At 34.5% G+C, this 12097-nt stretch overlaps 1 protein-coding gene across 1 annotated transcript in view; it reads left to right on the top strand.

Moving 5' to 3' along the window:
- Nucleotides 1-10830, top strand: part of Retreg1 (reticulophagy regulator 1) — a 132492-nt gene extending 121662 nt beyond the window's left edge. Inside the window, exons 4-9 of the mRNA XM_027954385.2 lie at nt 904-1030; nt 3268-3352; nt 5171-5308; nt 6050-6114; nt 6347-6473; nt 8616-10830. Coding sequence (XP_027810186.2) covers nt 904-1030; nt 3268-3352; nt 5171-5308; nt 6050-6114; nt 6347-6473; nt 8616-9109 — 1036 coding nt within the window. The 3' untranslated portion in view covers nt 9110-10830. The remainder of the gene's footprint in view (nt 1-903; nt 1031-3267; nt 3353-5170; nt 5309-6049; nt 6115-6346; nt 6474-8615) is intronic.
- Nucleotides 10831-12097: the final 1267 nt, after the last annotated feature.

Here is a 12097-nt window from a genome sequence, read left to right as displayed (position 1 = left end):
AGAGTTCACTAATAGTTCTTGGAATATTTAAATGGGTTACTATTGCAAGAATCCTTATAATTTTAGGAACTTGCATATGTCTTCTTCCTGGAGTGATTGTTTTTTGCTTTTAGCTCACTGAGATTCTCATGGCAAAACGAGTTCAGGGACACACACAGCACACTGCCTGGTCTCTGCATCACATTCAACACATTCTAGATGATGATCAGGAAAAGATACTTCAGAAATACGGGGCATTGTGAGATCCTGTTGAGTGTACCAGTTGTCTATGTAGTTGACCAACTACCATACATACTGAAAATATATTATCGGTATTTAGTATTAATAATGATTATATGCTTAGTACCTAAGTTTCTTTAAAAGTACTGTGTCTTTCTGATCTGTACAGTTTAAAAGTTTCTAACAAACATATAAGGCCTTGTATGATCTAGCTCATCTCCTGCTTCCTGAGCTTTATTTGTTATATTTCTCCTGACTTTGTTGGATCCACAGTAGGGTTAGTAGGGTGGCACTTTAGCCCTTTCCCATTCCAGCTCTTTCTCTACATATATCTACATTTTTCTATCTGAACACGGGGGTAAACTGCTAATCCATTTCAGATATGAGCTCAAAACTGACTTCCTTGGTTAATAATATCCCAAAGCCCCAACCCTGTCCTCCTCCTCTCTTCAGTGTTTCCCTTATTGTAATTAGATGATTTATTATCTCTTGGCATATGAGCTTCATGAGGCAAGTATCTGACTGGTTCATCTCTGAATTCACAGGGCTTTTCCAGAGAGTAAGGCCAACAGTAGATGCTCAAACAATATTTGCTGAAGCCATGGATGTTGAGTAAATCATCTAAAGCTTGTACTTTTTGTTAAGAACCAAAAACATTTTTTTTTTTTGTTTTCGTCTCCTTAGCTGGGAAGTCATCAATTCCAAACCGGATGAAAGACCTAGACTCAGCCACTGTATTGCAGAATCATGGATGAATTTCAGCATATTTCTTCAAGAAATGTCTCTTTTTAAACAGCAGAGCCCTGGAAAGGCAAGTTTTATAGTACAAGAATGTGTTCTAAATGTGCAATGTACATTTATCACATGCTTTTATCATAAACATTCTCTAATTCTTAATACACAGGGAACATATGGCTGAAAAGCTGGAATCAGCAAGGCTCAGTAACTTTAGTATGTGCCGGGCCGTGGTGGTACACAACACCTGTAATCCCAGCAACTCAGGAGGCTGAGGCAGGATTGAAAGTTCGACACCAGTCTTAGCAATTTAGTGAGATCTTGTCTCAAAATAGAAAATAAAAAGGTCTGGGAGTATAGCTCAGTATTAAAGCATCCCTGGTTCTACCCCTAGTACCAAAAATTTTTTTGAAATTATATATCATATACATTTATTTAGCTTATTAATTGAATGGTGATTAGTCTGTATCAGCCAAACCAAGAAGGAAAAAAAATGTCTTATTTAGAATTTCATTCATGTTTAATGGCCCATTTTCTGAGGTCAAAGGGACATGAATTGAACACACAGTCCTTTAAGGTACTTTCAGAGGTAACAGTGTGTCACTTTCATTCTGAAAATTGGAGACTTGTATGGTTTATTTATCAAATAAAACTTTTGGCCAAAACATTCCTTACGATTATGTAAGTGGAACAAGTGTTTTCCTAATTTAAGAAAAACCCCACTGGGTGAGTCTAAAGGATTGGAAAGCAATATCCTGAGCAAGAGCAAACAACCTCGGTTGTGACTGATAGTCTTTGTAGTCAGGATGAACTGCAGAACCACTGACAGGCCTTGTTAGATATTCAAGGGTGGTTGGAATGAAGAGTATAAGTGTCAGCATTTGTGATCCCTGTCATTGTACTATGTATAGAGGTCTCGTGACTTTGCTATTATTGAATAATAGAACTGTGCTTGGAAAGAATTGGAGCATATTGGAATGACAGTGTTGTCTTCCATGGGAATTTTTAATCATTGAAGGTAACTTTAAGAATAGATATCTATTAGGGGCATGATGTATTTTTGGCGGTTATTTTACTCAACTGATTAAAGGTATTTCAGAAGATTCTAAGCTTTAAACTTCTGCCCTGCATTGTATCAGTGTACCTCAGGTCCATCAACTGAAGATGATGATGCTACAAAATCTAAGGGATAATAAGAAATTGCTTTGCGAAACTCAATTCTGGATATAGTTACGCTATTATATTTGTTCCTTCAATTTCTGCAGCTCTTCCTCAAACATTTAATTTTAGAATTCCACATTTCTTCTAGGGCCCTTGATGTTTCAGAAATTGCTGTTAATTTTATTTCACAAGTAATTCTATACTCCTTTTAGCTAGTTAACTTATAAACACTATGCCAAAGAATGGAAAAACAAAGTTAGCCTGAAATTTAGACTCCTTGCTTTCTCTTATTCAGTTACTGAACAGAGATTTGTATTTCTTCCTCCCATGTCTGTTTTCCTTACTACAAAGTCCACTAATGAATTTTTCTTGCTTATCAACTTAATTTAATACCTCCATTTAAAGATAAAGACATAAGAAGAGGAAGATTTTAAGACTGGAGTGTGTAAATCAAGTGAAAACTTTAATAAGAGATTTTTTTGGTCTTGATCTTTCTAATGGGAATTAAGGAAATCTTCTGTAGATTTAAAAAACAATTTTCTTAAAACAACCAAGTTTTTTTTTTAATTGACAGAAGGAAAGTGATCAGATTCACAACAGGAGTTTCATTTCATTTGTAGTTGGTTCCTAGGTGTCCTAAAAGTGGATAAAGTCTATTAGGAAGGAGGATCACAATGACCATAGTTTATCTTAGTTTACCAGCTGTGAAATTAATTAGATTGGTGTAGATGCCTCTAATTTCTGTAACATGTTTTGCTGTGTTTATAAATTTGGATGGGCTTACAGTTGTAGTTTAAAATTGCTGACAGTTATCTGACTGCATTACTTCCATTAACTGAGGCAGAGTAAAAGAAGTTTCTAGGATAAGTTCTCTTTAGATCTTTTGCAGCTGGCAGTAACACAGTCACAGGCATGAGTAATGACAGTCATCATTTTCAGGGCAAAAAATTAACTCCTCTGCTCTCAACATGATATATTATGAGTGTTAAAGTGAACTAAGGATGTTGAATGTCTGTGTACCAAGAGTGCTGTTTGAAACCATTTGCCATAATCTGATAGGTCACATATAGATAAATGATAGCATGTGTATTCTGTGCTCCAAATGTCTTAGTTTTGTGCATAACTGTTCCCTGTTATTTCTATTACTTCTAGTTTTGTCTCCTGGTCTGCAGTGTGTGCACATTTTTTACAATCTTGGGAAGTTACATTCCTGGGGTTATACTCAGCTATCTACTGTGTAAGTATAATAGAACATTTGGCTAATTTATATGATGCACATGTCATCATTTAGAGGTCAGTAGACCTCCCAAGTTTGGAAGAGGAGGGATGAGTTCTTCCTTATAAAACAAGATGATTATCTTTAATCTCCTGCACAAAGTTTCTCTTATTTTCCCCCCTAGAAAGGTATTTATATTTTAAAATTGGAAGAATGGCTGCAAAAGCCAGGATCATAAGTAATTACTTATTTTTATGTTAAATTATGTCAGTAAAACTGTACCCCCCCCACAATATACCAACACTTTTTTTGCCTTGTATGAGTTCTGTGGTTCAAAAAAATAAAAGCACAATGAGATTTCATTGACCTCCACCAGAATGGCTAAAATTAAAAATACTGACCATATCAAGTATTAGGAAGGACACGGAGCCCCTGGAATTCTCATTAACTGTGGGTAGGTACGGTACAGTCACTTTGGATAACAATTTGGCAGTTTCTAGTGTATGACCCAGCTGCCCCACAGATAGGTGTTTATCCAAGAGAAACAAATGTTCATAGCAGATTCATTTGTAGGAGCCAAAAGTGGAGTGTAATCTATATGACCATATGACCAGATGAATGCATGAACTGTGGTATATTAGAATAAAGAATTAACTAAAAATCGATATATGAAACACTATGGATAAATCTCAAAATAATTAGGTTGAGTGGGAATTATGGTGAGTTGACTGTATGATTTTATTTATATATAATTTTAGAAAATTAAAGGTAACCTTTATTGGCAAAGCTGGTTAGCAGTTGCCTATGGTCAAGTTGTGTGACTGCAGGCAAAAGAGAAGGTTCATACAAACATGAAGGCACTTTGGGGGTAGTAGTTACGTTCACTATGGGTTGTGGTGATGGTTTCTTAGTGTACATGTATGTCAGAGCTTACCAAGTTGACAAATATCTAGCTGGTACAAGTCTTTGTATGTCAACTATATTTCAAAAGTGCTGCTACAGAAGTGTAGATTTTCTTCTTTTCCTGAAACATGAAGATCTGTCACTGCTGCCTTTTGATAGGGCAGGCACTCCCTACTTATTTTCCCATTTTATTACACTGGCTTTTAAAATTCACATGATTCCTCAGCATTGAGATATTTCCTAAGAACAACAGAGAAATAATCACTAAGGAATATAATACATTCAGTTTGGCAATCCTTTTTTCTTATAGTATTTCTAATGTATAACACAAATGGCAAATGATTGGAACTCAAATCCAATCTTCCAAATAGAACTCTCAGAAAATATCAACCACTGGATCAGCATTGTTTAGGAGGAAAAGAAGACAAGTGCTGGGGAAGGAGGAATATGGGCAAGGTATTTTTCAGAGGATTTGCACTCATCTTTTACTGCACAACGACCCAAAGCAACACTATTAGTATCAGTGCTATTGAGGCAAGGATCATAGATAACAAGAACCTTCCCATGGTAAAATGTCATTAAATAAACAGAGGTGAAGTTTAACTCAGGACACTGCCTGAAAAACATACAACCTTTCTATAGGTTTTAAGATAAAAGGATTAAGGTGAGGAAGTTGATCTGATTGCAAGTCTACAAGACAGTGCCTGTGTGTGTGTGTGTGTGTGTGTGTGTGTGTGTGTACATGTACGTACTAAAACATATTTCATGACAAGGAAGAATAGAAATTAGGAAATGAACCTAATTAGGAAAAGGCATTATCCTAAGAAAAAGAATTCTATTTTTCAATAAAGAAAACAGTATTTTGTGAAATACTAAGATGTAAACTTTTGTAAGGAAGTGCATTTTACCCATATTCTCTTCCTTCTTATATTTCAGTACTGTTTGCGTTTTTGTGTCCACTGTTTAAATGTAATGATATTGGACAAAAAATCTACAGCAAAATCAAGTCAGTTCTGTTGAAACTAGATTTTGGAATTGGAGAATATATTAATCAGAAGAAACGAGAGAGATCTGGTAGGTAAAGTTTGAATTTTAGATTCTATGCATCAAGTAAGACATTAGCAGGCTACTTGTTACAAAATTGCCTTTATACATTTCAGGGTGCATTTAGCCTTTTACTAAATATGATTATAGAAGCTAATCCCCCAAAATAATATATGTGGTCTTTTCCTATTTAGGCTTTATTCTTTTCACAAATACACAATTAACTTTGACTTTTTAATCAAAAATTTTAAGAGAGGGAGAAAAGATTTCCTTATCTTGCTATTTATTATATGTGGTGAACAATTGCAAATAAAAAAAATGCCATTGGTAGGGATAAGAGTGGAGTGAAATAACAGGGGAAGGAAAATAGAGAAAAAACCAATATGATCATTTTAAAATTTTAACTTGGTATATGACCTTATAAGTTCTCAAACTATATTGTGCATCAGAATCACCTGGACAAATTGGGGAAATATAGATTGTGGGTCCCAACCCAGAATTTGTGAATCAGTAGACTAAGAATCTGTATTGATAAAAAGTTCCTAGAGATGATGATGATGATGATTTGGTTCATGCTATGAGAACCACTAGTAGGTACTGTTTCCTTTGAAAAGCAAACACTTGCAAATATGTGAAATTTCTTAAGCAAACATTTAATGGTAGGGAGGCATTGGAGAATAAGGGGAATATGGGGTAAGAATATATGATAAAATAAATACACTAAGTCTAAGCTTGACAGGAAACTGAAAGCTTTCAAATTTTTTTCAACAGAAGCAGAAAAAGAAAAAAGTCACAAAGATGACAGTGAATTAGACTTTTCAGCTCTTTGTCCTAAGGTATTTTTGTTTAGTTTTCAATATGTTTGTGTGGTTTGGTTGTACATTTATTTACATGAATCAAGGCTGAATGATCTCCTGATAGACTCTTCCTATTTTATTTGAACAAACTCAAAGAAAAGTACTCATAACTTTGTTTTTATTATTATGGCATTTCAGGGGTTAGTGTGGGTTTTTCATAAGATTTTCCTTTGCAGTTTAAAATGTGCTACTGGTATGTCTATTAATACAGATTAGCCTCACGGTTGCTGCCAAAGAGTTATCTGTGTCTGACACAGATGTCTCAGAAGTATCCTGGACTGATAATGGGACCTTCAACCTTTCCGAAGGTTATACTCCACAGACAGACACTTCTGACGGTATGCTCATATTTCTGGATACTCTTCTTATTATGGAGTAAAAGTAAAAATATTTAACTTCTGTCAATCATGAATGGATAAATAAAATGTGTATATCTCTACAGTGGAATCTTACTGGTCTGTAATAAAGTAATGTACTGGGCTGGGGGTATAGCTCAGAGATGGAGTGCTTGCCCAACATGGGCCCCAGGTTTGATTCCCAGCATTGGGGGCGGGGGAGGTAGATAAGCCAGACACAAATGGCCACATATTGTATGATTCCATTTACAAGAAATGTCCAGAATAAATAAGTTAATATATGAGAAAGTAGGCTAGTGGTTTCTAGGGACTAACAGAGAGAAAGATGGTGTTAATTAGTAGGTCTTTTTGGAGTAATACAAGTGTTCTAGAATTAATGGTGATGATTGTACAGCTTTGTGAATATACTAAAAAAACACTGCACTGTATATTTTAAAAGGATGAATTTTATGGTATGTGAATTACATCTCAAAAATGGTTATTTTAAAGAAACATGAGAAAAAATGTCTATGCCAAAATCTGTCTTTATTTTGAAAATTATGTATATACATAGTTTTTTAAAAAATATATATATTTATATAATTTTTTTAATATATAAATTACCTTATGAAATGTCTGGCAGCATTCCTTGTAGCATTAATGGGAAGAGGGAAAGAAGAAAGCTGATTTTATATATTTGGCCCTGGTATTTATTAAAAGAGATTTAAGTATGGAGGGCAAGTTCCCCTGAGTAAAGCCAATTCCAGAGTTTCTCATGTTTATCTTCAAGGTTAATCAAGTCTCTTTGTTTTTTATATCTAGGTAAAATGCAATTTAAAGTAGTAGAGTAAAAATTGAATTTAATAATATAAATTCCATCCATAACATAAGTTGAGTCAATGCTTGTGCAATAACTTAACTTTTGCTAGTCTCATTGAATTAATTGTCCAATTGGACCTTCTTTTCAATGGTCTCAGCCATATACTGAACATATGAGCAGATTATATGGAAGAGGATAAGTAACCTGGTTTTATAATTACTTTCCCAAAATACATGTTCTATAGGAGGGAGGGAGGGAGGCTGTGAAGTGTGTGAAAGATGGGTTTGGAGGTTGGGAGACCCAAGTGTAGTCTTGCCTTGCTAGTAGCTCACTGTATGACCTTAAACAGATGACATAATTTTTGTGGACCTCAATTTTGTCGTATTTAAAGTGCATTAGAACAAGAGGAACAGTGAAGTTCACTTAAGGTCTATAAGCTTTTGGTTCTTGTTCACTCAAGGTCTGTAAGCTTTTGGTATCTACAACTGAGGTCATATTTTAAAGAAAAGAATAACAATCACTTTGTTTTAACCATCCCATCTCAGATTTATGTAACAAAAGGGACAACAACCATCCAATCAACATATAGGGATTTCATTAATAGATTTGATTTCCAACCACTTTTGCAAGGAGTTCACTGTTACACTGAAAGATTTTCTATGAAAAGTAAATCAGTCTATCCCTCATGTGACATTGCTTACAAATATCATGAATCTTGGCATGGCCAGTTTCAGCTATATTGATGGAGAGCCAAATGCTTCCATAAGCTCTTGGGTTGAACTGGAACAGAGAGGGCAGGAGCTTCTTTTCATTGCTTTAAACAGTCACAGGTTATAGATATGGAAGAAAATCTCCATGTATGAAATGCTCAGGCTGGATAATAACCAAAAGGTGATGTATCAGAATCCACGAATACCTCCAATTCACATATTTTTAAATTTTGTGATCGTGCATATTCCCAGTGGCTTAAGATAATTCCCACTTTAGGGGCAGGATGGAATTTTTACGATGAACACCTGAACTTTAGTCAAATCCTAAAGCTCATATTAGACAAGCTGAATATTAAGTGATAATTGCAACGTTTTGTGCTTAAGAGGCAAGTTAAAAGCTATAGGTGGACATACAATATTTATGGACTTGTGGAGAGCTAGTGTCACAGATTTGGGAAGGGTCCAATACATTGTTAAATTGATTTAGGTTGACTCCAGAGGCTAGATTAATGTCAAGGTTGCCTGGAAAGTTCAAATCAAAGTCAGATTTTAGACAGCTCTTATTTTAAATTTGTTTTGGTGCTTAAATACGAACTTCTATTATGCACTTCACAGATCTTGACCGGCCTAGTGAGGAAGTTTTCTCTCGAGATCTTTCAGATTTTCCATCTCTAGAAAATGGCACGGGAACAAATGATGAAGATGAATTAAGCCTTGGCTTGCCCACTGAGCTCAAGAGAAAAAAGGAACATCTGGAAAGTGGTCACAGACCAAGCAAAGAGAGACAATCAGCAGCTGGTCTCACCCTTCCTCTGAACAGTGACCAAACTTTCCACTTGATGAGCAACCTGGCCGGGAACGTCATCACAGCTGCAGTGACTGCTGCTATTAAAGACCAGCTAGAGAGTGCTCAGCAAGTACTTGCTCAAGCTGCACCCAGCCCAGGGGAGGACACAGACACTGAAGAAGGTGATGACTTTGAATTACTTGACCAGTCAGAGCTGGATCAAATTGAGAGTGAATTGGGACTTACACAAGACCAGGAAGCAGATGCACAGCAAAGTAAGAAGTCTTCAGGCTTCCTTTCAAATTTCCTTGGAGGCCATTAATCTGGGAATCAGCCTCCAGCAGCACAGATAAACCACCAAAAAATTTCAAACAAGACAAAAAAAAAAAAAAGGAAAAAAAAAATTGAACTGTGAGCTTTAATGATTACTTTAGATTTTTATTTTCCCTTCTGCAGTGAATTAATTGGATATATATCAGCTGACACTGATAGATTGATATTTCTGATAGTTATTTTTACGTAATAAGCATGGAAATGAACTTTATATATATATAAATATATATAAATACTGTGTTGTCAGAAAATATTAGGGGTTGTTTTTAAAGCATAAAGAAAAGAATACCCAAATACCAAATTATTAAGATCCTTCTATATAAGTATTCTCTATTTTTACTTATAATTAATTTTTAAGCATGCAAAATTTTGTTGTCACTGAAAAATATTAATAATTGTGAATTCATGTTGTATCCGCTCCCTTACTCCTAATACTTGCAAACAGTTAAAAAATAAAACCTGATAGACTTCAATATAAAAAAGACAAATTATCAGGATGTCTTTAGTTGAAGGATTTGGGAAATACTATGAAAATTAATTTCCTAGGAAATATTTTTAAAACATACTTAAGCGCTATGGGTAAGCTGAAACATTTCCATGTTCTCTCTGTAGAACAGAGGCTTAATTGTAAGGTGGCATTCTACATTGTAGACACAGGCTTAATTGTAAGGTGGCATTCTACATTGATTGCCATCTCTAGGCTTGCAGTGGGTGGTATTAACCCATAGAGAGTGAGTAGTTACGTATCACATAGATGGTGGTTATGATGCAAACAGAGATTCAGCTGTTTTATTGTTCAGTTTTGTCATGTTTGTAATAGGAGTGTTGTAAGTACAGGTCTATTCTGCCTGTTTAGACTTAAGTTAAACCTTCATCTTTTATATTGTTTCATAGAAAGAGTCTCCTAAAATCGTGAAACTAGTTCTTGATATGTTCTATGAGTGATGTGGTCATCAGCAATAACAAAAGTGACTTTTTCTTATTTGTTAGATAGAAGAGAGGAACTTGCTTGGCTTTAAAGTGTATTTATTTGCCATTGAAGTCTAAATATGTAATCTGTTTCTTATTGGGAAGTTAAATATATATTTTACTTAAAATTTTTTGGTCACCTATAATCAAATTTGACTTGCAGTTTAAAACAAAGGACTAAAAAGCAGAAACCAAGATAGCTTTTGTTTTTGTGATACAGACTTTTAGTAGTGTTGAGGGACCATGTCAGCAACTATCTATAAACTCATAAATCTTCAGTTAGAGCTGGCATTTCTGCAGATGCACAGACATCTGAGATCCTCAGAAAGGAAGGATAATCTAAGAATATAGGAAATCAGCATTCCCCTCCTTTCATTGTATCTCTTATATTTCTAAAAATGAATTATAGGTTTTAATGTAGAATCTTATTTATTTTTTCTTTCTGAGGTATTAAAATATCTAGACTGAATTTTGCCAAATGTTAAAGGGAGAAAAGCTACTGAAAACTTCGAACATTTGCTTTTTGTGACTAAGCTTATGTTTCATTAGTGCCTCATGACTGTGTTTGATGTCCCTTATTGATACTAAGTGAGCCTGTGCCTTCATTATCTTGCCCATTTTGGTACAAATGTCAACCTGTGTTAGAAAATCTCTGACTGTGGGTTTTGGAAGAATATACCTGAATTCTACTCAATAAGTTTCTGGACATGAAGAAAAATACAGTCACATATTTATAAAATAGTTGTTACCTGGATTCTTTTTTTTATGTGTGTGTTTCTTAAAAAAAAATTCTTGGTCATGAAGTCAAAAGGTTTAAAGGCCATTTCAATTTCTTCACTGAAAAAAAAAAAACAAGAAGAATTTAAATTTGAATATCCAGGAAATTAAACTATGTAAGTCACTGAATAAGCCTATAAGAAGTACAATTCAAGGGCTAGTAATGTGTAATGGTATGAGCAATAGATCTATAACAAAATGTTACAAACTAAAAAAGGGTTCGGGTATGGGAAGCTGGTAGGGTAGAAAAATGTGTCATCAGCACTATAGAGGAAACATACCAGCTCTTTATAGACCATAGCATTATAACCACAAATGTAATTTAATAGTATTTTTACAAAAGTATATGAATACAAATTTACACAATACATTAATGGTACTTTTTACAAAACTTTTAATGCAAACACAGGGGTGTTGACAAGGGTTTTGTGTGTGTGAATTTTGGAGAAGGGCACTTTCTGCTTTTAAGCTATAGTAACAAATAAACCCTGCAACTGATCCAGTCTTGTGGGGGTGACATATCTTTTACCATGAAATCCATAAAAGATGCAATATTTCTTCAATATCTAAAAAAAGAAAAAAAGAACTGACAAAAAAAATGGCTTGTAGTATCTACGTGGAATGAAGTCATTAAAATGTGAACTGTGGATTTTTTTCTTTTCAAATTGTAGAGGAGCTGTCAAGAAGTTTTGCTTACTTCCAACAGAAAGTGCTGAGCAAAATCATAAAAGGGAATAGCATATATTTATCACGTATTTTGATCTAAAACAATAAAGCAGTGCTCAAAAAGTTGGTTTGCTTTGGAAGCAAAGGCTTGGACAGGCTCATTCTACAATGCCTTTGCTTTTGCCTTACCCTAAAATCTTCAAAAGTGATTTTTAAAAACTACCCCTCCCTAATTTAGTAGAATTAGTATTTTATTTTATTTACAAGGTTTTTGAAATTAGCAAATATTCTCAACATATTTAAGGCATCTCACTCTTACTTAAAACAAGTGCCTTTCTTCCTTTAAAAAAGTGGCAAATGCCAGCATGTTGATTGTAGACCCAGAAGCAAAGTGACACTTAAGTGATTTTAACATTTTTATTTTCTGTTTATAATTTACATTAGTGTATTTCTTTTCTTTTTTATATATCAAGGGCTTTACCACTGAGCCATATCTCCAACCCTTTTTTCAAATATTTTCTTTTGAGCGGGTCTTGTTAAGTTTCTTAGGGTCTCGAAAAGTTGC

The sequence above is a fragment of the Marmota flaviventris genome, chromosome 5 (genome assembly GCF_047511675.1).
Source record: "Marmota flaviventris isolate mMarFla1 chromosome 5, mMarFla1.hap1, whole genome shotgun sequence".
NCBI classification, from domain to species: Eukaryota; Metazoa; Chordata; class Mammalia; order Rodentia; family Sciuridae; genus Marmota; species Marmota flaviventris.
Note: the sequence above shows the minus strand (reverse complement) of the source record. Positions and strands in the feature narration are given on the sequence as shown.